The sequence below is a fragment of the Hippichthys cyanospilos genome, chromosome 17, assembly GCF_059441005.1.
Source record: "Hippichthys cyanospilos isolate Australia breed blue-spotted pipefish chromosome 17, RoL_Hcya_1.0, whole genome shotgun sequence".
Taxonomy (NCBI): domain Eukaryota; kingdom Metazoa; phylum Chordata; class Actinopteri; order Syngnathiformes; family Syngnathidae; genus Hippichthys; species Hippichthys cyanospilos.
The window spans coordinates 5,275,295-5,300,876 of record NC_142385.1 but is presented as its reverse complement, the minus strand read 5'-3'; the positions used below and the strand labels follow the sequence as shown (position 1 = coordinate 5,300,876).

At 37.8% G+C, this 25,582-nt stretch overlaps 2 protein-coding genes across 2 annotated transcripts; one reads left to right on the top strand and one right to left on the bottom strand.

Moving 5' to 3' along the window:
- Positions 1-284: 284 nt before the first annotated feature.
- unc13d (unc-13 homolog D (C. elegans)) lies at positions 285-18,367 on the top strand. The gene is made up of 34 exons (XM_088439504.1): positions 285-364; positions 2,329-2,355; positions 2,455-2,511; positions 2,615-2,671; positions 2,748-2,855; positions 3,043-3,102; positions 3,682-3,748; positions 5,004-5,184; positions 5,247-5,291; positions 5,368-5,439; positions 5,514-5,583; positions 5,667-5,771; positions 6,788-6,880; positions 6,970-7,070; positions 7,219-7,336; positions 7,425-7,546; positions 8,084-8,174; positions 8,251-8,307; positions 8,938-9,035; positions 9,115-9,166; positions 9,238-9,368; positions 10,888-11,005; positions 11,089-11,241; positions 11,896-11,991; positions 12,190-12,396; positions 12,497-12,571; positions 13,804-13,883; positions 13,951-14,065; positions 14,919-14,990; positions 15,049-15,132; positions 15,208-15,328; positions 16,542-16,665; positions 16,755-16,978; positions 17,221-18,367. The coding sequence occupies exons 1-34, from the start codon at positions 305-307 to the stop codon at positions 17,331-17,333; spliced, it is 3,354 nt and encodes a 1,117-aa protein (XP_088295630.1). The 5' UTR covers positions 285-304; the 3' UTR covers positions 17,334-18,367.
- On the bottom strand, positions 17,529-25,502 carry unk (unk zinc finger). Its single transcript, XM_088439503.1, is given in 16 exon segments — positions 17,529-19,004; positions 19,082-19,294; positions 19,297-19,344; positions 20,442-20,623; positions 20,712-20,897; positions 20,999-21,088; positions 21,174-21,357; positions 21,947-22,015; positions 22,092-22,378; positions 22,465-22,549; positions 22,626-22,743; positions 22,819-22,954; positions 23,066-23,196; positions 23,271-23,447; positions 24,716-24,925; positions 25,280-25,502. Coding segments are annotated over 16 exon segments (2,427 nt in total). The 5' UTR covers positions 25,429-25,502; the 3' UTR covers positions 17,529-18,842.
- Between the last annotated feature and the right edge of the window lie 80 nt (positions 25,503-25,582).

Below are 25,582 nucleotides of genomic sequence, written 5' to 3'. Positions count from 1 at the left end.
AATGGGTGGCAAGAAGAATAAAATGAACAAACCAAAGTACTCAAGCCTTCGTCTCTTGCTCATGCAAGTGGATCCTAAAAATAATTACACGTGTTCCCTGGTTTATGCTTGCGAGAGAATATTGCAGAGATGCGTTCAAGTACAATGTAGGGTAGGTTTTGTATAGTCACAGTCTACAGTGCTACCTCATTTTTGCAGGAAGTGATGACTTCCTGTGTGGTAGTTTTGTCAAATACCCTGCTCAGGCATCGTCGCTAATATTCTACATGCAGGACACACTGGCAGCTCATCTGGCAGCAACATTATGTCAACTCAAAGGGAGTCCGGCAGCTCAGTGGATCATCTACTCAAGGCACCTGAACAAGTAAGGGGCTGGACATGTACACAGGGATTGGTCAAAATTTTCTTATAAAGTCATTGTTTATTTTATGAATGGTGACATAGTGATCTTCTTTGAAACAATATGATGGATGAAGTTTGAGTATGGATGAAATTTGGGTAGCATTTGGAAAATGATTTTCAGAGTTACTAAAGAATCAAACGTAAAATGATTAATTTATCGAAAATTCAACAACACATTCAAGCTAAAAATAGACATTATAACTAATAGGGCTCTCAAATTACAACTTCAATTCCAATACCATATTGATCTTGGCGCCTAGTACATAGCCCAATACTGATATTGATCCAATATTAGCATGAATTATATCCTTTTTTTGGTTTTGTTTGAAATCTTAGAAGAGACTTGAACAAGCCATACTATTCAACCCAAAATCAATCCTTAGCAACAGAAGCAACAGAAAATGTGAGAACTATGAATTAAACTTCTCCCAGGAGAATAAACTGCACTTGAATAAAATAAATACTAAATAAATTAAAGAACCTCAGTGCTACTAAATAACACCAATGAAGTAAAAAAAACAAAACAAATCAATCGTATATCATTGTATATGACTGGTATTACCTGATATTTTGGATGTGTACCATTATAATGCAATTAGGGTTGTTTATTTGTATTTTTTTTTTTTGGCTTATATCAGATCGATATCCAATATCACTATGAAATCAGGACACCCATAGTAACAAACTTCTAAAACTCTCATAAATGTTCAAATGTTTGATTGCAAACATTTACCTGTGAAGCAATACATGTTTTCCTTTATGGTATTTTTTTTCTGCCATGTATAATCTGTTAGCTGGTTGGTGCGTTTTTATTGTATTTCCTTGAAAATTACCTTGTTTGACCTTTATATAAACTATTTGCCAACACACAAGATTCCTTTTTTGTGTGTGTTTATTTGATTTTTCACCTTAGGAAATTAAAAAAAAATTAAACTAATACTCAACTTAAACCTGTGTTAAAATCCAGTTTTTACACTTTTTTGTATCAACTCTTTTGGCACTATCTGTGGTCTTTGCCATGCAATCCAGAATTTGCAGGCGTAGTTACAACTATTGCAAAAGTCAAATGCAATGAAGTGACAAAGACCATAGGGCTATTTTGAGCATCAGAGCTGTGAATCACAATTATTTCAGGAAGTGATCTTGAATCAGATGATTCAGAATGGAACCAAAGCAATCTAATTTAGTATCAAAGAAAATAAAGATAATGTATGTATTTTTTTGTCTTGTCACAAGTCCTTGGGATGGAAGGCACACCCTGGTTACCAGATACATTTAGGGTATAGCTGGACAAACATCTCTTGACAAAAAAAAACAAAAAAAACAATAACATGCATTTTTGGAGGAGGATGCAATAAAGAACCCACACAAGCATGATATCATTTTAAAAAAATCCACAAAGCCAAACTTTGAGCTTCAGGGGAAGTCAGAACATCACTTACCAAGCTGTACTGTTCATAGTCCTATGCTCTTATGCTCATAGTTTCATGCAAACGGACGAGTTTATATGCACTTGTCATGGGCACTCCTCGGACGTCGAACTAATGCAGTACATATATTCACTTAAATCTTATACAGTAACTGTACTGTTGTCCCTTCCCGTTCCCATCCCTTTGGCAGTAGTTTCACGGAGAGCCGCGGTTATATTAGTGGCGGCTGAAAGTCTAATGAGAGTGAAGCTTGTAGTTGATTGAACTTGACGCTTCGTTGTTATTCACGCATCTGGTTCAGGTCTTCATTAACTGTGAAAAATGAGGGATTACTGTATATTGTTACGTTATTGACCCCGTTTCCTAAGGAGCAACTTTGTAACAGATTCTATAATAATAAGTCAAAAATCCTAATCGCAATTGAACATGAGTAAAGCAGTTGAATGATACATTAAGATGTCAAACTAAATAGTCGTCTTAATATTGTACTTTCCAGAACCCTGGCTTATCAAGAGTCAAGCAGGTAAGGTGTGTTACAAAGTACCACAAATTTGCTGTAACGACCCTGTGGCAAAATCCATCCTGCCATCCCATTGCATTGTGTTCTTATCTTTTTTGCCAGTACTCCCCAGGCCATGTGCGTAAATTGGGCCAGACAAGAAGAACCCGAAACAGGAAGGTGAGCCCACTCAAACACCTCAATGGAACATGAAATCATGTTCATTTTCTCAACTCGCTATAACTGTACAAGCAGCGTCACAGATGTGATTGTTTCCTCTTAGGATTTTAAAGATGAGGAAAACCCCGAAGAGAAAGCCCGTCATCTCAAAGAGTTTGAAGTATATCATCAGTCACATAAGTGTGTATTGTAGTGGTTGGTGTTTATAATAACATTTACTTTGCTTCTATTTTAAGATGAAACCTCTTTATAAGGAGCTGTTGTACACTATTGCACATAAGATGGGAAAATCGGCGTCAAATGAAGTCTTTGCAGATAGTCAACTTCATCAGTATATCAGAGAGGTGATCGCCTGCATGTCATACTTGCTTTGATTGTACTGCTCTATCATTTTCAGGTGAAATGTCATACTTAGTGAATTTTAATTTTGTGCTGAAATTTTACCATAAAGCTTTCTTTAACTTTTTGAGAATCGTGTCTTGGACAGAGTAAATTGTAAAAAAAAATAAAGTAAAATAATTTTTTTGCTAGGCTCTCACAATGACAGAATCTGAACACAATTCGCTGTTGGAGAAAATACAAAACTCAGAGGTAAGAAACCCCAAATACTTAAATAAAATAAATAAGTAAAATGAATGTGTTTTTTGCCCAAAGTAACCTTGAGGTTTTCTTCAGTCATTTCATTTGTTGACACTTTCACTGCCAGCCAGGAAATAAGGACATGAATGAGTTAAATATTCCGAAAAATGGCAGAAAAGTCCGTTAGTCACATCAAGTAATGCATTTTTATTTTTGACGTATCCTCCTGAGAGCCAGACTATTGTTTGTGTCCACTATTGTGTCATTTTGTTAATTGCATCCCACCCAATCACATGAGACATCATTGAAAGGCCCGGATGTCCTCTACCTAGGACAGTAGGACTTAGAAAGGCAGCTCCAATTAGTCAAAAGATATAGACCACAAATAAGCGTCTACTACAGAGGACACAAATGAATAGGTCTCAGGATGATATGCCACTGACATCTAAGTGGCAAGAAGAATAATTAACTCATTCACCGGCCACCCGCAAAATGGATTTTTTAAATTTATAGTCATCGCGAGCAGTGAAAGAGTTCATTTCAAGTTTCTATCTAAAAGTGAGTAATTCCTGATGTGTTTGAAACATACAGCCGCCTGTCTACTGCCTGATGGCCACTGTAAAGGAAGCCAAAGGAATCCTGGGAAAAGATGTTACTGGTGAGTTCATGCAGGATCTCACATTTTTTATTGCGCAGATTATTGCGCAAAGGTCACAGCAAGGGCAAACATTTATTTCTATCTAGGGCCACAGGTACGCACCAGCCTATCATGTCAAATTCTATATATAAAGAAGCAACCATTACCATTGGTTTATATTTATACCCAAAGACCATTTGGAATAACTCTTCTAACCCAGGATGCTGTTTGAAACAGGTTTAGAAAGTCTTACATGAAATTATATTTAACACAATGGATGAAGAAGGTTTAAAAGTGTACATTTATCTATGTTTATTATGTATGAATGAATGGATGACTGGACAGAAGTTTAGATACTTTCAACCTATAAAGATTATAATTAGTACAAAAAAAATTAAACAAACCACTACATCACTTGGGACAAATGACGTATTTTTCCGTATACAAGTCAAGTTTTGAGATTTATACCCGCATTACTCAAAAGAGACAAATTTATTTGTGTTTGAATAATAATAATTTGAATGTGAAAAAAGTAATATCATGTCATTTACACGGCTTAAAATAATTATATATACTTCTAATTTGAAGTTGTATGCATCTATTTTAGCATGTTTGCACTTTTAAATGAACTTTCATGAAGCGCTGCCTCATTGACTCTTTGCTGTCAACAATGAGGCTGTGTGGATAATTTTCCAGTGGACTTTTGACGGATTATGATAAGGAAAAGACGGCTCGACTTGTCTTCTTCAGTCCTTGGACATATGCTTGAATAAGCTGGCATGGATGTCGGGAGGTGAGGGAAGAAACAATGAAGGCCAATGTTCCAAACCCTCACTTGGGTATAGAACATCCCAAGTGAGAGGATCAGCAAATCATCTCCAAAGACCTCAATTTCAAAAAAATTCAACAGACCAGAAGATGACTACTGTGAAAGAGTAACGGGAATGTAGGAAGGAGAGGACGTCCGGGATTTAAATGAGAGGAGCTATTTGCTGTGTCAGATAGTGATGATGACTTTTAGGGCTTTTTGACAAATGAATATTCAGTTGTGTCTAAAAACTTCAAATTATTTTATCGTTGCAACATTAGTTTCAAAATTTGTGTCTACGAGCACTCACACAGAGAAATACAGTAGTTCATCTAGTGTCTCCCCAACAGTTACCTCATGTCTGGTATCAAACTATATAAATGACTGAAAGACCCTTTACATAAAAAAAAAAAAAATGCCTTTATGAGAGCTTCATTAATGAATGAAAAATAACTTCTTGTTGGACAGGTTTTAGTGACCCATATTGCTTACTGACCATCCTGGAGGATGAAGAAGAGAAGCGCACACGTCGTTCCAGAGCCAAGGCATCAAAATATGTGGTCAAGGATGCCGTGTCCGAGGATAAGATTTTTGAAACCGACATCAAGAAGCAGACTCTCAACCCAATATGGAACGAAACATTTATCCTGTGAGACTTGCATTGCTTAGCAAGATCCGCTTGCTCTTGTGTAATCTTGTTCTATTATTCAGGGAATTTGAAGACATTACGGGTGCGAGCTTCCACCTTGAGATGTGGTATGAAAACATTTAAATTGCTTTTCGTTGTTCACTTTAGAAAGCTCACATCATATTCCCCTCATTGTTGTTGCAGGGATAAAGATGAGGAGGTGTCACTCTCTCAGAAACTTGAAGAGTTCACAACCAATTTTTCGAGTTTTAGCAGGTAGCATCCTTGGTTTACTAATCGTGCCTGAAATCAATGAAGTGGAAAAACAGTTCCTGTTTTATTCTTTTCAGAATTATTAAGGAGGTTAAAAAGGAAAAAGGGACCGACGACTTTTTGGGGAAAATTGTCATCAAACTACAGGTTGCTTATTTTTTTCTACCTGTTTTTTCAACAACACTATCTTGTCATTTAAAAAAATAAAAACAATATTCCACAATCTTCAGGATCTCCACTGTACTGAAGACAAGTGGTATGATCTGGAGCCAAGAACGGAGACATACCCAGAACGAGGCCGCTGTCATCTGAACCTCAAGTTTATTCATAAAGAGGTAACAAATCTTGGGATCCAAGTAACTGCCTTGACTATTGAATTTTTTAGCTCAGCAATATTTAAATACAATTTTTTTTAGCTACTGTAAATCACTACATTGGAAGTTATAGTTAGTCCATTATTTGAACCTTAATCACATGGATGTAAATTAAACTGGAAAAAAAAAAAACAATGAAAATATATTGTGGCGATCTGGTAAATATAACATTATTATAACTCTTGAACTATAATTTCAATGGTGTAATGGTTGACTCACCCTCACTACCTATTGTAGGGAGTATGGGTTCAACTCTCATTCAGCTTAAATGGTTGTTTGTGCATGGATCTAACTAGCTAGATAGCTAGTTAGCTAGCTAGCTAGCTAGCTGATAGATAGATAGATAGATAGATAGATAGATAGATAGATAGATAGATAGATAGATAGATAGATAGATAGATAGATAGATAGATAGATAGATAGATAGATAGATAGATAGATAGATAGATAGATAGATAGATAGATAGATAGATAGATAGATCCAGGTGAGAGAGTCCAAACAACAGTTTGTTTTGGGGGCAGGCCGACAAACAATGTGGTTGACCTTTAGTCCATAGCATGAGACTTTGAAAGAAGCTTCACTTAGCCAAATTTGCAATCAGTTAGTTGAGGCAAAACGCCAACTTGTCCGCGATGACAGCCGTTCCACATGAGGATCCAACCACCTCAGAGCTAACGTTGGATGCACTCGCATTCATGAGAGTTGAACGCACTTTACCAAACGCGTCCAAAGAAGACCGGCAGCTTTCTTGTCCAATCCAGCTGCACTCGTCTGAGAAACTTTACAACGAACGAGATGTCTGACCTCTCCAATAAAGTGGATATCCATTATCAAAATTCCAATAATGTGACTTGTGAGTGACTGCCTACGCCGATCACTCACCAATCAAATTCAATGCTCCTTGGCAGCTTTACCAATTGCTAACATTGATATTGAGATGATTTTCAGAGAAAATATTATTTCATGTGACTGGCAGAGAGATGACACACTAAGCCCAGGCCGGAACGCTTACATCAACTACTGTGGAATCCTGCAGCACTTTGTTCTGTCTTACATTTCCAAGCAAAAGGTAAAGGCCTTTTTCAATTTTCTTTATATATATAGTGTACCAGACTACTGGATCTGTGCAGCTGCCACATCTGGTTTCACTGCTTTTAGAGTTCCACTCCATGGAAAGGGGAATTGTGTGGTGAGGCTCAGACTCTCCTTGAGCATTACGCTACGCAGAATGACCTCTCACCTTTTCTGCAAGACCTGGCGTAAGCAGAAATGTAACATTTTAACAATTGTAAAATGATGAAACGTGAATTACAAGACAGGATATTGTAGAGCCGTTTAAAGCAAATAATCAGTTTGTACTTTAAATTATTTGTTTCCAAATTTGGTAAAAATGTGTAACCATGACAGGAAGTGGGTGGCTTACAGTAAACTGTACCAAAGTATTGAGGTGGACTCAGCTTTGCTGTTACAACAGCTCACATGTGTGGAGTACCGCTGGCATCAACAGGAGCTGCCACACCAACAGGTATTTTTCTTACTCCGTTAAATATCACTTTAATTTATTTTTTAATTTTTTTTTAAAAGTGTACGTAATTGTTGCATTATTTCAACAGCAACAAGAACTTGGTGACTCACTTCATGGTTTCCTGCATTACGGGCTCCATCTCGTGTCAAAATACAGAGACGTCTTTCCCCCAACGCCAAGTGCCACTGCAAAATTACACACATTGCTCAGGTACAAATTGTTGGGAAATCGTAGATATTGTGCATTCGATTAGGGCTTTCCACATTGAATCTTTTCAAAAATTGATTACCCTATCGATTATTCTATCAAATAATCGACCCACGTCTCCCCAAATACTTTATTATAAATATAATTTTTAATAACTTACTAAAGTTAAATGTGGGTTAAATATGGTATATAGAAATATTTTGTTTACATTTATCTTCAACACATACTGTATGAATTATTAGACACAAATTAAATTTGCCTCTCATAAACTTTGGCAATTGCACACTTAGTGCACTAGTGATTACCGTTTAAGGTCAACAAACTATAACAATCATTTAATTCACACCTATATAATATGCACATTACACATGTAATAGTGTCTTAAAGGTCACTTACAGATGATGCTTCAATATTATCTCATGAGTAAACCTTAGGCAGATGTTTTTAGTCAATCTATTTTTAAAGTTAACTACCCAACTTGGTCAACTTTTTTTTTTTTTTTTTTTTTTTTTTTTTTTTTTTAAATGCTTGTCATTTTAGGATCTTAGTCCAGATCTGTAAGACAAAGGCATTTCAGAAAATGAACCCGGCCGATTTTGAATTACATGATGAAGTGACAGATGCTGTACAGGTCTGTAACAATAAGAACAAAGTTATTCACCTTCAGAAAGTCATTATTATGATACGACCTTTCTTGCCCTTGACAGACAGGTACACAGGAGTGGTTTACCAACAAAAAAGGTTTGCACCAGCCAATGACCAAGGTAAACACAGGTGACCAAGGTACCAGTGTATTTAACTAGAACAATAGTTTCATTTCATTTAATAAAACACTGTATAACTTCATTTAATCTAGTTTTCCTGTCTTTGACCCTAATCATGTTGGAGAGCATACATTGTCCAGTGAAGTGCAGATGCCTGTATTAGTTACTATACACTATCCACCTATTTTCTGTAGCCGCTTATCCTCATTAGGGTCCCGGCTGACTTTGAGTAGCAGACACACCACACACCCAATCAAACCTAAGAACAATTTACAGTGTTCAATTCACCTGCCATGTGTGTTTTGTGGACTGTGGGAGAAAGCCAGAGAGAACCCACGCGGGCTCCACAGGGAGAACATGCACACAGGAAGCTCGAAGCGAGGTGGATTTGAACTCGGGTCTGAACTGTGAGGCAGGCACCGAGCCACCTGCTATAAACTAATCACGGTCATATTTTGCAACTTCCAATTGCTCGTTCAGGAAAACAGTACAATTACACATTTTAAAACCATATCTCTCTTACTGTATCAAAAAAAAAAATCATGACATCATTATATTCATATTTTCATACAGATATTGTGTTAGATGACAATAGTGGAGTGTGTCTGTTTTTGAACTTGTTCCTAATAGGAGCCATCAGAGATCATTAGCGCCTTGTCCAGGTTGATTGAGGAAGTACGAGATGACATAAAAATCAACAAGGATGTCTGGAATAGAACGTTTGTTAGGTGAGGACACATTAATTTGAGTGTTTTGTAGAAATACATGTGTTATAATTGACTGACAGTTTCACCGACTCTCCTACAGTGCAGTCCAAGTGGACGTGTTCACTGCAGTTTACAAGACGTTTGACTCTCTGGTAAATGGGGCTGACATTTAGCCCTTGACTTTGTTTTTTTGTCACCTCACTAGCTTTTCTCCTTTCCGTAGCTTGCTACAGAAGTGAGGGAGACCTTATCGCAAATGCAGGGCCACATTGATCAGAGTCTGGCCAACAGCCTGTTTCCCATTTACCTGAGCCTGCAAGCCATCCGCAAAGACAAGGCCTTCCTTCAGAAAAGGTCAGTCATTCCTGTGTGGAGTTTATATGCTTTGTCCATGTATGTGTGCTTTTTCTCAAAGTACATTTCTTCGGTTTCCTCCCACATAAAAGAAAACATATGTTTTAGCTAAATTTAAATGACCCATAAATGTGAATGAGAGTGTTACAGTTTACCTCATTTGCTTTGGTACATTTTCTCAGACCAGAATTTAATTGCTCAGAAGTACTTGTTCATGATTCAAGTCATTGTTGTGACGTGGATTATAATTTGTGGTCCAAAGAATGTAATGATGGTAGTTTTGGCTGTTCAAAAGGAGCCGGTCATTTACAAAACATTCATTAAAAAGAGCTGTTTAAAAGACAGGCTCTTTTCTGGTTTAAAACAGTGGTTCTCAACCTTTTTTTAGTGTACCCCCTGTGGAATATCTTTTTAGCCAAGTGCCCCTTGACCAGTGCAAAGCATTTTAAAAACATATATAAATAAAAAGGACTTAAATTAAAAAATGCCAACCGCCAATTCGGCCCACTAAAAAACAACTTAACTCCGCTGACATTTTGTTGTATGGCGCCTGTTGCCAGCGTTTAACGCAGCCTCTAATATAAATTAGCTGCTAGCTGGCAGCGCTCAAGTGCCTCAAGAGCAATCAGACTGCTTGTGAAATAAAGTATAATTTTCAAAACTGTAAACTTTGATGCTGACATTCTGACACTGTTTCCGTTGGTACTGATGACCTTTGAACATACCAGGCTGTCAAATGGGTCTTTTGTGGTTCTGATGTTACTTTGTCTCTTTGAAAAAAAAAAAACAAATACAGCAAAAGAGCTGTCTAAAAATCTGACAGTTTAATAGTTTGATTTTCTGTTTTGCTTTCAGTATTTTGTGTTTTTTTTTATCTAAATAAGCAAAAAACTCACTAGAACCAACAAGATATTTCTATAAGAGAAATACCAGATGATATTACAATGTTACATTTCAAATCACCTGTGTTGCAATATTTTGGTTCTCCAGTTGAATAAATGAATGGTAAAATATTGGCATATCAAAGACAGTATGAAAAAAGCTCACAGGAATGCATTTTGTTAAATTGGCTCAGGTGCAGCTGAAAAATGATCCTGTAACAAAAATGACTTCCCCGTTTATTATTGGAGAAAAAAAAAAAATCGGAAAACTATTTGCCCAAATCTTGTGTCGTGGAATCAAACTTGTGAGACATTTCATCTTGTGGGATTTGTTTCTTGTCTCATCCCCCGTAACAACAGTTTTAGTTTAGTTTTTGTGTGCTGTCCTGCTGATTAAAATTCTGATCTGAGAAATATATTAAAATGAGTGAGGAAAAACTGTAAAGAGTATTTTACATTTGACCATCATTGTTATATTGACATGTCAACTCAACTTCACTCTTTTAGGCACACAATGAATAATGCTTGCAAAAATAGCTGTGTTTAGCTTGTTTTGTTGCTTCGTTGCAAAGTACTGTAACATTGCAAAGAAAAAACTGTGTTTTACAGTTTGTAGACAAGCTAATGTTTCATTTCAGGGGTTTACTAAAGTTGACGAACTTTCACGTGAGCTTCAGAGAAGCTCAGCCCTACTGGCTCAACCAGATGTTCAACACCACTATGGACAGAGTGGAGAGGGCCGTCAAGGTTGACAAGGTGTTGCTCATGTTAACGTGTGCTAAATGTGTTTGTGTTTACTCTTGGAGCAGCATCATGATATGTTTTAATATGATTTTCAGCTTCAACCCCTGCACACTGGTGCAGTTCCTGTAAAACATAGCTCCTCAGCTGTGGACTTGGTGGCTTGTATCCAGCCTGTGTGTGACCTGTGGGAGCAGATGTCCTGGCCTGACCCTGAGGAGGCGTTCATGCTCATGGTCAAAATCACAGAGGTGTCAATATTTTTTCAAGCATTTCTGATATTGGTACAATATGGTGAAAGCGTACAAGTTGAAAAATTTTGTTTTGATTTTGTTTCACTGCATTATAAGTTGCAGCAACAAAAAATGAAGTGAACATTTATTTTTGTCATGTAGGTCACACCGAACTATAAGACACAAGTTACAATGTAGGATATTTATGGGGAAAATTGTACATGGATTTTTGTTTTTTTTTACATTTTTGTTTGAATTTAAACACTTTTTAAAATTGCTTTGGTAAAGCGACACCATGCCTTCAACACTGATTGAACATACCTGCACATTTAGAAATGAAAACAGCACCAATACATTTCTAACCTAACATAATGATGTTGTTATAATACTGCACCAACACAACAATAACACGCCTGTTTGTGATTAGTAGTAGAGAGTGAGTAAAATAGCAGTTTAAACTCAAAATCAATATTTCATCTTTCATCTGTTTTTTTTTTTTTTTTTGAGATTGCTCCCTGGTGCCTTGTAAAAAAAAAAGATGCAGGTTTCAAAGCATGAGAAAAAAATGGTGACTTATATTCTGAAAGCTACAAAATTTTTAATATAGTCTTATGCATCATAATTCATGCATGATGGTTTTAAATTCTAAAAGTTACTGTTCTGTGTGGGTAGGATGTTTGTAAGATTGTGGTGACCTACTGCCACAGTCTGAAAGACAGAGTCAGGATGCTCGCTGAGAACTCGGACCACGGAAGCGCCATTAACATGGTGGGAGATGTCGTGTTTAAAAAAAAAATACCATATATATATATATATATATATATATATATATATATATATATATATATATATATATATATATATATATATATATATATATATATATATATATATATATATATATATATATATATATATATATATATATATAAAATCTTAAATCTGTTTTTTTTGTTTTTTCACTAGCTGTGTGTTGTGGTGAACGACCTGGAATACCTGCGCTCTGTCCTGACACGGCTTCCCACGCAGCTGAACTGGGCGGGGCTTCAGGAGCGCACCCAACATGTTATCGGGGAAAGTCAATTCCACAACACGCTGCCTTTGCAGGTGCAGCAAGCTCAAGGCATCCTTGGCCGGGAAATCCGCTCTGCATTGGACACGTTGAGCAAGAAGGTGTGTGGTATGGGGGACGGTGCTTGGCAATACTGTATGACCTATTGTCCATTCAGTATATTTTTTTTTGAGAGGCTGATGTTTTGCTTTGTTTTTTTAGCTGAATACAGACATTGAAACTCATGTCAGAGGAATGTCAACCAGGAAGCGCAATCCCTCCAAATCTACAGAAGATGTAAGTACAGTACTGTGTTTTACAAGGGGTAGGACAAAACACAAACCTCACAAGATGAGATGTCTCACGATATAAAGATTGAGATGAGATTTTTGCAAAATTTTTAATTCAAAATTATGCCTAGTATAAAGTTTGAAAGCTTTTGAAATGTTTTATTTTTACTGTGCAAAGTACAGGAAAGTTTATGAACTAGGCCACTAATTTTTTCAGGCACAGATGAGATATTTACTAATTATGAAACTGCAAGCAGATCCTGTTAGCTACAGTGTATGGTGGATTTTCTTTTTCTTTTTTCATTATTTTACAAACTGTTTTTGTCTAATATGGCAATACATTATTTTTTTCAACGGGAAAACAAAAATATGGCCACGGGTGATTTGAAATTAAATTATATCCTTTTGTATTTCTTCAGTTTTACTTGAAGATATTGAGTCTTTTGGTTTTCAGACAAGAATAAAAAATACTTTTTGGTAAAAAATACAAATACAAACACAGAAGACCAAATAACAAACTTCCACATCTTTATGCATAGGCAACTTTTATACATTTTTTTTTTTTATATTTAACATTTTTTTACTTAAATATTAACTGTGAGATTTTGGACTACTTTCTCACCATAAATTTTGGTCTTTGAGACTCAAGTGACATCAGTTACAGAACACACAATTGAGTCGGCCCGGCTTATTCAGAAGTGATCAGTTGGAACGGGAACTGTTGTCCATCTCAATACCGTTTATGCCTATCAAAGTGCTTTTGCAAAGCAATCTGAATGCTCTCTCATAATGTACCAAATGCACCAAATGTTAGCAACAATCAATGTATGGAAAAATGGCATTATAATTAGGTTGGGGTGGGTTTGCGCCCTGAATCGGTGACTGAATGTGGTTTCAGAACAAAGTTGGATTCTTTATATCGAGAGTTGCAACTCGCTCAGGGAGCACTGCTTTTTGCCGTTGTGTTGTAGTTGAATTATCTCAATACATTTTTCTGTATTTTACTGTTATATAGAGCACGAACTAGTAGCTGTGATCATTAGCAAGCACAGATTTCTCCTGTATTCCATAGTTAAAATAACAACCAAAAGCAAAACGATCTTGTGCTGTGCAGGACGAGAAATTTGGTGGCATTCTAATCTCGTGAGATCTCTTCGTATTAGATAACATCTCATCCCTATTGTGTACCACAAATACATAATAGTGTATATTTTGTTGTTTGAACCTCATCCAATTTAGGCAGCAACGCCTCTCATGCGCTATCTGGAAAAAGAGCTGCATTACATGAATGAAAACTTGGTTCAAGAGAACTTCAACAGGTGATGGAGACTCATAAGAACGTTGTTATTGGAAGGAATATGACAGAAATTGATCTTTCACCTGCAGTCTCCTCACTCCTTTGTGGAACAACTCAGTGAAGATCCTCCACCAAATGGCCGCTGAGCAATCGCAGCAAGAAGGGCTCATGGTGTTCTGTCAAAGGCTGTTGTACACACTGCAGGTTAGTGTGTATACAATACACAACAGACCCTCAATTACTATTATCTCATACTTTTATTTAGCTTCACCTTAACTGTTATCATTTCTCCCTTGTTTTTGCAACGTGCACCGAGCTGGTCCGATTTGCGAACTGCAAATATATTTTTGAAAGATAGATAAATAAACACATAAAGATTAATCAAATAAAATAATTTCAATTTTTTGTCACGTGTATATATTTCCCATTAAAATTATAAATATTTTTCCTTAAACTGCATGAAATGGATAGAAATTTTAAAATACATATTTTGTCTTGCACATATAAGAAATAAAGAAATACAAGGAAGCGAATATTAAGTGGAAGGAAAATGTCTCAATCAAAATATGTGGTTGTACAACTTTTGAAGGAGTACTGTGAAGTGCAAAAATAGATTAACCAGAACAAAATGGTGCCGTAGTGTGTCATCTTGGACACTGGGTGGCACCCACATAATGACATAATGAAAAGACAATGTTGAAACCTGTAAATAAAGTAAGCTGTATATAAAGCTAAAAAGAAATACGAGACTGATAGTAACACAACATGGACCAAAACTGTAATGGCCCAGATGGTGACCACTCACTACATGCTAATGCTAACGTGAATGCTAGTGTATTGTTCCAATTTCTGGCACTGACGCAATCATCAAACTATTTCACATAAGCGTGCAGACCAGTCACTTATGATTATAAGTTGCAGTGCTCATCTGGGAATTTCTTCCTCGCAAGCCGGGTACCACCCGCAGGCTGTACATTTTGTCACACCCGCTCTACAAAATGTTGTGGAGTTGTGTAAAGATCATTAACAAAACACTGACTGTTGATATCACTTTCAGTGTCTGGAACAATGCTTCCACGGCGAGGGTAATGGCCTTCCATTGGAAATACTTCATTCTGATGAGTACAAGGTGAGGAAATAAAGAAAACAAAAGTTCAGACCTAAAAAGATCATTTTTATTTGGTCAGACTCTCAAGGCCTACCTGACCCATCACTGTCTGAGCAGTCGCCAACTTGTGGAGAAGTTCCTCGAAGGGAAGATATGGGAGCAGGTGAGAAACATATTTACTATTGAAGGGAATTTTTGAATGTGCATCCTTTCGACCTATACTTTTCATATGCCATAGAGAGTCGTTGCCGGTGAGAAATACGGCGCTGTCACCCTTCTTACCTCCTACAGGAGATCAGACGAAAGACTCCGAGTTGAAGTATTGAATGCTGTCAACCTTCTGCCAATGGACTCTAATGGTGAAATTGAACAACAACAACAAAAGTCACAACTCACATGCTGAAGTCTAAGCATTCATTTGTTGTTTTATAAACAGCCACACAGTAGAACTAGAAATCTCAGTCCTTCTTTAGTGAACTACAATATGAAAACACATGTTCAGGCTAAATATTAAATGTGACCTAACCTAACAGACTACATGGAGCACAACAGGTATCCCACGCAGAAAGGAACTGCCCACACAACTATTTGATCCAAAATGAAGCCTTATGAACTACTTTTGATACGTTTTTGATGGTTGAAACATGATACATTTCCATTGTACTACCATTTATATTTCAACCGAAAGCACCATCTAGAGGAGTAAAACTATAATAGAGCTGCAACTTTCTGTTCTTTTCCTCATTTTTCTTTCTTTTCACTCCTGGATGACTAGCTCAACATTATTTTTGCACAATCTTTGCCCTTTAAAATGGAATACACGTTCTTAATGCAGTAATGAGCCACCAGACTCAGCACAAGGTATTATTACTATTACCATAATTCCCCAAATACAGGACACACTTGTATATAAGACGCACCCTTAATTATGGGGTCAAATGCTGGTATTTTTTAATCTTATCGCGCTACATATTACGGTAATATGTGGACAAGATATGATTACAACGCATATATGTGATAAATTGCAATTGTTGACCTTTTTTTATAATGCATTGTAAGATAATAAACACACACACATAACAGTATTACACTGTATATATATATATATATATATATATATATATATATATATATATATATATATATATATATATATATATATATATATATATATATATATATATATATATATATATAAAATACTGTTATGTGTGTGTGTTTAGTATTTTACAGTGCATTTATACCGTGTGTGTGTGGGTGGGTGTGTATGCGTGTATGTATATGTGTGTGTGGGTGTATTTATTTGATCCCTTGATATTGTACCCATGTCAACGCATTCTTGAGCAAGACACTAAACTCCCAGTTGCTTCTGATGTTGGATCATGAGTAGGTGAATGAACAGCCAAATATAATGCTTTGAGGGCCTTGTAATTTGCATAAGTGCAGCTATAAGCAGTACCATTTACCATATCCCAGTACAGTATATACACCTTTTCTCCCTGCAATGGGAAAAAGCCAATTAAAAAAAAACATGGTCTGTGGCAATCATCTTAAACCTGATGTTTCTCACAGGTTTAAGTGATCCGTATGTGCAGTTGTGTTTGGAGCCATACCACATCTTCCCACTTGTAGAACCTTGCTGCACTCAGATAAAAAGCTGTGATCTTAACCCTCTGTTTGATGAGGCCTTCGAGTTGTAAGTTTTTCTGCATTCTTTACTAAGATTCTTTCATCCAGCCTTAAAACACACCCTTTATCTTGCAACCTGTCTCCATTATACGCCAGCCTGGTTGGTCTGGATCAGTGCCAGGCCCCAGGGGCTTGCCTGGTAGTGACGGTTCTGGACCATGACATCTTAAGAACAGATGACTTTGAAGGTGAAGCCTTCTTGTCCCTTAAAGACATACCTGGAGTTGCAAGAGGAGGGGAGGATAAAGATGAATCGGGCTTTCATCCCGATGCCCTCCCTGCCCAAATACGTCTCCCTCTGATGCATCCAAAACCTAACGGTATGATCTTTGTATGAAAGACTATGGCAGCCTTGATTGAACAAGCTAAACGTAGTAACAATACTTAGATAATGTATAATCGTGAACTTTTTTTTTTTTTACATTTAACTAGCGTGATTTAAGTATGTTGGCAGTTGCATCGTGTGTTGTCTTTATAGCGATCTGCATTCACTTTTGTAATTTACTTATTCATAGCACCAGCATTTGACTTGGTTGCTAACTTTGCGTGTGTGTATTCCCAGAAAACAACATCCTTAAGTTGCTGGAGTCCAGAAAAGGCGAGCGAGAAATTCAAGCCTTTGTAAAGAAAAGAAGACATCGAGAGAAACAGTCCATTGAGCGGAGTAAACAATAACACATACACTTTTTTCCATCCAAAAATATACAATCTGGTTTAATGAACTAAAGCCATTCCAAATAAAACACTGGGATAGGATGCTTCCTGATGCTTTTACCAACCAGTGCAATAAAGTGTGTTGTCAATATACAGAACATGTTAAGACTACAATGAAATGCTTTGCAAGCTGACTCGGGAAAAAAATGACAGGTATGAACAAAAATGTTTAATTGTGACAAAGTGAAAAGTTATGACATAAAAAGTGTAATATAAAAGGCTACACAAGTCAACTGAATATGTGTAAATTGATTTGTGTTTAAATGCATTCCTCTTAGAGAAACCTGAGTGCTTTAACAGAGGCTGCCTGTTGTAGAGGTCATTCTAAAATTTGTATTCAGTTCTTTGTTCCCATTAGCATGTTTTATTTTTTTTCTAAAAAAAACAATACAGTATGAAAATTCACTATAACCTAGATTTGCACTAACTATCCTGCCCCCCCTTTGGCTGTAGCTATACGCTGCACAATTTATTACAATTTATATGGATGAGATGAAATATCACATCACTTTACTAAGAAGATTCATGAATTTAGAAACATTTAAAAATGTTCGCATTTAAATAGTTTGGTAATTATCCAAAAACAATACGATTTGAACAGAAACATATAAAAAATGTCTAAGTTAGCATTCAATTTGTCAGCAATTATGAAAAATGTCAATGCCTCACTGTTTTGTTTATGAAAATACTGTGACAATGCATTTTTTAAATCACCGTAAACAATTGATGGAGCATTACAGAAATAGTCATTTGATTAGGTACACCTGGAATTCAGCTGTTTTAATATACTATTTGTTACGTTATCTTCATGACGCTGAGCGGTTTCGTAATGTTAATCATCACACATTGAGACTACAGTATGTGTAAAAGAACAGTGTTGCTGGTCATGAGATATATAATACAGTATATTGATGTTCATTGGCAAAACTGGAAATGTGATTTTTTTTTTCCCCATATGCTCAAACGAACGGCTGAATAAACACGAGTACAGTGAACCCTCCCATTAAAACTTCATTTGAACTTAACCGATTTGCTGTTTTTTGTTCAGTCCAATATTTCTTATATAGAAATATTGCTTTGGTGTCATGAAACCATGCTGATATGAGTGGAGAAGCTTCATTTAGTCAGGTCATCATAGCCTTGTCCAATAGGGTTAAAAAGTGTTTGATCGCCATCTAGTGATGTTTTTAGGCAATTAGAAATCTTTTTGGCTGGATGTCAGTAACTTGTGGATTTTTGCTATATGCAGCAGGGCGATGTCAATGGACCCCATAAATTGATCATCAATCACAGAAATGGATCATCTATCAGGAATCATCTGTGCTCATGTTGCAATTAAAAAAAAAAAAAAAAGAACCTCGACAAAGTCTGGAATGGTGTGAAAGATCCATGGCTGGCGGTTGTGGAATCAGGACTGACTGATGCGGAATCTCTGATGTGCGTGTATGGTGGTCCGACGAGTCAGAAGGGTCAAGAGAGCTGCTGTTTCTGCTCCAGTGTTTGTTCGGGACAGAGCGGGCACTCCGTGGAGGTGGAGCAGCTCTCACAATGTAACCCATGGCCACAGGGCAGGGAAACGGAGCCCTGTTCTCCACACGACACACAACACTGCCTCTGCTTCTTGTACACCACCTTGGAACAACACGCAACAAATCAGTATGCCACAAAACCAAATACAAGCCAACTTCCATGCAAAATGGTTTCATTACCTGTTCCACAGTGTGTAAGCAGCTGCAGAGTTGTGCCTGCAGACTGAGGACGGATTCCAAGGGAAGTCTGTGTAGCATTTGAAGCTGGTGTAATGATAGATGAGGGTTGTCTCCGCTCCTCAGGGTCTCCAGCGCTTCCTCCAGGAGAGAAGATTGTCGCTGCGCCTCCTCCTCGGCTTGCCTGGTTCTCTCGACTTCCGCGGCCAACCGCCCCCCGCGTGTGCACGTGACTCCTCTGCCTCTGCTTTCAGTGTTGCCCAAGACTGGGTAGGCCAAAAGTAGGATATTTAACATTAACATGAATGCAATTAACCCTCTCCATTAACACACATTGTTGAAATGCGTTTTTCGTGAGAAAATGATATCAAAACATCTTCCGTCATGTATGTAACTTACAATACGTGGGCGCCACTCGGCGTCCAAAACGAGACATTACAACACCATTTTATTTAAAACATTTTTAAACTTCACAGTATTCATTGAAAAGATGTTGTACAAACATATATTTTAATTGGGGCATTTTTATTCCACTGGGTTTCATTGTATTTATTGTATTCATTTGAAGTTCATCTTATGCATTCTATAAAAAAAAAAATTATATATATATATATATATATATATATATATATATATATATATATATATATATATATATATATATATATATATATATGTATTTGAAAAGACTATAGAAAATTTCCATTCGTTTCATGCTATTTAAGGAACTATGTAATACCGGGAGATATTTTATACTATTTCTTTATTTTTTTATCTATATGATTCATAAAAATATATTTTCAGTTGACCACCACTTTTCCTTGGGAATTGAGACCAGGCCGGCGCACGAAGAAAAAAAAATCCACAACAAGTTGTGAAGTTAAAAAGCATGGGTTTACCATTCCTGCCCACTTGAAAAAAGATTTTCCTCAATGCTGCCTCTAAGCTAAAATGAGTTTTGGCGCTGCTCTACTATTTGTGTTCCAATATCCGACGCTGCAAGATTTTTTTTTAACAATCTACCAATGCTATATTTTGACTTATACTTGTATTACAAGTGTGTTACACTTGTACAGAGTTTAAAGTCGGCAAAACTGTAACGAGAGAAATTTTCACTTCAAATTCCTTGGATGTATTTTATAAATAGAAGACTTTAGATGTATTTTATAAATATAAGGTTTAACAAACAAGGTTAGAGTAGTAAATCCCGAAGAACGAGGAATAGAAAACTCTGAAGGGTGGACAGTGCACTTTAACTCAGAAAAAAAAAAAAAAAATTCTACCACCAAAAGTGTGACTGGAAGGCAGCAAGAATATGAAAGTAAATGATAACAAATCCAGCCTTCAGCGCCCTGTGATCTACCTGCGCCGTGTGCCTCCAGCTGTGTCCCCACTGCTTCAGCGCTCTGTGAGCATCCTCAAGCTCCTGTTTCAGTCTAGAAGTCTCCACACTGGGGCCCGATGGCAACAGGGCAGGGGGTGTGCCGGGGGAGCCCTGGCTTGCTGGGAAATGCTCCCAAATGTTACTGCTCATACCATTCAGACCTACAAACAAATAAAGAAAGAAAAATGGAGGAGTGTACAGCACATTATGCTTTCTCTAATGTGAGCAGTGGCGTAAAGTTCCACACACCTAAGGAGTTATGAGATGGGCCAAGGAAGGGGCTCTCTTGTTGGCCAGGTTGAGACAGCTGAGTGGAGAAGAACGGGGAGGCGCGTGGTCTGATTGGGGGGGACGGCGAAGGAGAGCTAAAAGGCGCAGGTGCGCTAAAGGATCCTGGGATGTTGACTGGAGCAGAACTCTGAAGCCGGTTACCTCCTATGAAAATTAACAAAGAAAAAAAAAACAGAAGGGAGATTATATAACCAAAGGCTACTTTTAAAAGTATTTCTTTTTGAGATACAGTATCACATAATTACCTAGTCGAACTCCCACTCGTGGCAGACTTGAACTACTCTCCAATGCTGAAGCACCATAATCATTCAAGTCAAGGTCATCCAGAGCCGACTCTGCAACAAAGTGCCAGAGCAGCACAGCAATGATTTTAAGACTTCACTTGCAAAAATGTGGGTTGGGGAGGGCACCTTGACCTACCTACAACAGACTCCACTGTCTCACTGGTAGGGTAGAAGGGCAAGGCATTGGCATTCATGCCTGATGCAATGCCGGTCCCTGGGGGGCCGACGGGTGCAGGGCTGGGTGGGGTTGCGGCCAGACTGGAGGGAATGCTGGATGACAGACTTAAAGGGCTGCCTACTGGCAGGAAAACCAGCAGATCCTGGAAGAAACATGCAAAAAAAAATTAAAAAAAAAAAAACCCTTAAAAATAAACTTTGATATAACTACGGTACTTCGCGGATTTCACTTTTTGTGGGGTGTTTTCAGTCCCCTGTATCTGCGAAAACCGAGGGAACACTTTTACTCCTGGAAGTCAATGCAATTTTACATTAGCACTGGCAGTGTTTTGATGATAAAGAATTTCTTGTACTTGTACAATGTGTGTTGTTTTTGTGGTGTGTTTAGTTTTACAATAAACTCCAGATGGAGTGTCATTAAAGATTTTAAAGCACACACGGAGGGCAGAATCACATGACATCACATATTTGCTGCCCAAGTAATGTGGTGCATTCAAAGTACTTTTGCAACATTATGAACTTGCAGGCACACACACACACATATTGCACCGTAGGGCATTATTCTTATTCTATTATGTATTTATATAACTTATTCTATTATCATGTATTTAAATTAAAGAAAAGCAAAATCTAAATTCATTTTTGATGAATTGCCCAGCCCCAGGATAAATTACTTGTATTTAAAATACAATCATCATGAGTGGTAATGTTAGAGAACTTCGGCTGTTCTACCTGTTTACTGCTTTGTGCTGATGCCACTTCTCTGCTGCGCTGTTCTAGAGCAAAAGTCCTTTGTTTAGCCTAAAAGCACAGAAAAATCAGGCCACCATCACTCTCGCGCATAACAACAAAGTTGTCGCCTTTTAATTCCTATTACCTGATCCTCCCTCTCAAATCCAGGCGCCTTTCCGTACCCTCCCTCTCCTGCCCACGGAGACAAAGGCTCAGCTGCTCCCCTCATGTCCTCACACAGACTTAGGACACTACCCAGCAAGCCTTGCTCAGTAACATGTGATCCAGCAGGAGGTGAGAAGGGGTCAGCGACATGACCCAACCCCTTCATGTGTCCTCTTGCGTCTGTAACTTCTTCTGCAGAGTTGGGATCTGGGGGACGGAGTGGTGGTGGGGATCTCGCGGAGAATGATTCCTCAAAGACAAACGCTTCTGGGGTGAATTTAGAAAAATATGAGGTTTTTTTTTTTATTTTTTTCATTTTAAGAGCCATTGGGTGATGTGCGATGGTGACTTACTTTCCACATGGGCAAAAGCACAAAATGGTCCTCTGGGACAGCTGCCACACTGCTGCATGTCATTACACTTTGTAGACTTGTAGATCTGTGGAAAGAAAAATCAACAGCGATTTCAAGCATTTGGGCTTTTGTTGTCAGTAAACTTTGATTTGGAAACAGACCTCAGGGTGGAATTGTTGCTCTGTTCTCGTATGGCAATACTGGCATCCCTCGGCACACTCACATTTGCTGGGATCGCCCCACTCCTCGCTCAGTTTCACAGCTGGACAAGGCAAAGCTCTGCGGGCGGAAAACGCGAATACCGTCATTTTCAGATAAACAAAGTCATCTCTTGGAGTTGGAAATATAGCTCACCTGTACTTATGCTTATGTGGACTGCGCCGCCTGTCTTTGCTGTTATGATAATAAGGACAGGCGTAACCTTGACGACACAAGCGAGGCGGCTTCTTGCACAATTCTGTCTTGTAATGGGACAGCACATAGTTGTTATCTGAGGAGACAAAAGAGAGACATTCATTCGTCTTCTTTTGCTGTCAATTACAACCTTATCTAATCTGTTTATACCTAAAAAGTACAAATAAACTTGTCTGTCTATGAGTACCTTGCCAGCGTGGCTCCTCACCCAGAATCTTCTCGATGAGGGCCGTACTCGCTGCTTGGCCCGACTGTCCATCACCTCCAGCTCCTTCTGAGGCTCCCGCCCCACCTTGACACTCGATGACCTGCACTTCCCTATCATAAGACATATGGTAAATAAAACCGAGAACCTTACTAAGATATTTAACCTGGGAGGTAATTTTTCACACCTCACGTCATACACAGGGGTGCGCAAGTCATGTGACCCGTGCGCAAAGGCACAATGGCAGCCATTCTTGGTGCAATGGCCTTTTGTATCCGTTTCGTGAATGCAAGATCCCGTCTTATAGTAGCGCAGGTGATACCTTCGTTCAGTGTCACCAGCTGTTCGGTGTAGAAACGCACACCTGGAAGGCAGAAAAATGATCACTCAATTATTACTCAAAACCCTTTTTTTTTAATATTCGGCCAGCTGATCAAGCATGCAACAAGTATGCTTACTCACACTGGATTGAAAATAATAATAAACCTGTCACATTTTTGCGTGAAAAGGTGGAAAAACTGAAAAGTAGGGTTCAACTGATTATTCAGGAGATTATGACCCTTCAAACATCGCTTGACAAATTGTTTGTATCTTTATGTACTGGCGTCATTATATATTACACAGAATTGTATTCCTTAAACTTGTATTCTTAAATATATAATGGAATTTGTTGATAGTGTCATGGAATGAACCACTCATTCGAAACAAATAAAATCTTTTTTTTACAAGCAATCCTGAAATGAGCTACAGTATGCAAGTTGTGCAAGTAACTCACCTAAGGTAATGTGGGGAAAAAAAATAACATAAAAAAATGGAAACATACTGCAACATAAATGAAATATAAATGCCTTAATTGTGACACACATTCAACTACAGCAACACAATACCCATAACAAGGATTATTGTCCTTAAATATATAGCTTTGGTTATTTTGACAACCACTGGAGAGTTGTGGTAAATGTTTAGTCCTTTATATTGTGTGTTAATACAAAGCCTGTATTTTATTCAACAAATGGGGGAAAAGAACAGTATTTATTTGAACAATAAATTTCCAGTTGACCTACAGGAAAAGGAAGAATATTACTTGATGCATTATATATATATATATATATATATATATATATATATATATATATATATATATATATATATATATATATATATATATATATATATATTGATATATTATTTAGCCAATTAAGCGATAGTCCCCATCTAAATTGCCAGTGTTATTCTTCGTCTAAGGTTTGAATGGTTTTGAATTCCTTTTGACATTGTTAATGCATGAACAAAATGTGCAGGGGTCCCCTAGTCAGTCTAGAAGGATGCACTGACTTCTTTTTTCGAAAGAAGTCTCGACATCACCTCTTTTCAACTATGAAGCCCTTTGAGACTTCAGTGATTTAGGGCTACACAAATAAAATTTGATTGATTGATTGATTGATTGATTGATTGATTGATTGATAACATTACTTATGCAAATGCAGTGCGGCGGTATGTACTTCTATTAACAGGCCAGCAATGCAAAATAACGGACAGATGATTAACATCGCATATGGCAGTAACACTACTGTACATCGGTATGCAACAATTCGGGATTGTGAAACAAAATGTGGTTGTTTCCCCTCTTACTCATCTCCATCAGGACAGGTTCCTGTTCCCTCGTCGTATTTGGTACAGTAAACATCGGGACTGTAGTTGAATGTCCCGTCTCGCTTGCGTACTGGCCTGCGGCGACGCTGGTTCAAGAAGTGCCAATGAAAACAGGAAAAGGGCCGATGCTGTGTACACTTATGCTGCACAAACAGGGGACACTGTTCCGTTCTGAACTCCTTGAGATATCTGAAAAAGAGTCAAGATGAGTTTATTGGTTAGAAAGCTACCGTTAATTTTCAACTACGCGTTTTCCCATCTATTTCCTACCTGCGTTGCTAATTTTCTGCTCCTTTTGTAGCCTAAATCCTTGCAATTGCATGTTCCATAAAGTTTAATCGATCCGTCACCTGCACTTATGTGCATGACAAGTTTGTCGGATTTTTATAATGATTTGCAGACCTAGTTTGTAGTCAAAAGACTGCCGTATTTAGGAATGTCCTTCCAAAATTTTCGAATCGATTGTTGAGCATGCGAACCCGACAGCACGTGAGTTTGTGTACATTTAGCTAGCTTATCGGCTAATAAGCTAACATTACGTACGTGTAGTGTTGAGGTTTTTCGGGCTGAACGTTCAACACGGTTGCGGGAGATGTCGAGCCCCCAGCTGACGAAGACGACGAGGAAGACGAATGACCCCCGGTAGATGCCCCCGATGAAGATAACGAGGGATGCGGGTGCGTTTTAGACATTTTAACCCTGGGAAAAGTCTCAACGACAAGCTTGTTTTTAGCAAAAGGGGCTAGCTCATCAAGTTAGCATGGAAATCCGCATTCTACGACGATGTGAGTTTGCGCGAGATTGGAGGAAGTAGTACAAAATGCTACGTTCAGGACATGTTGGGAT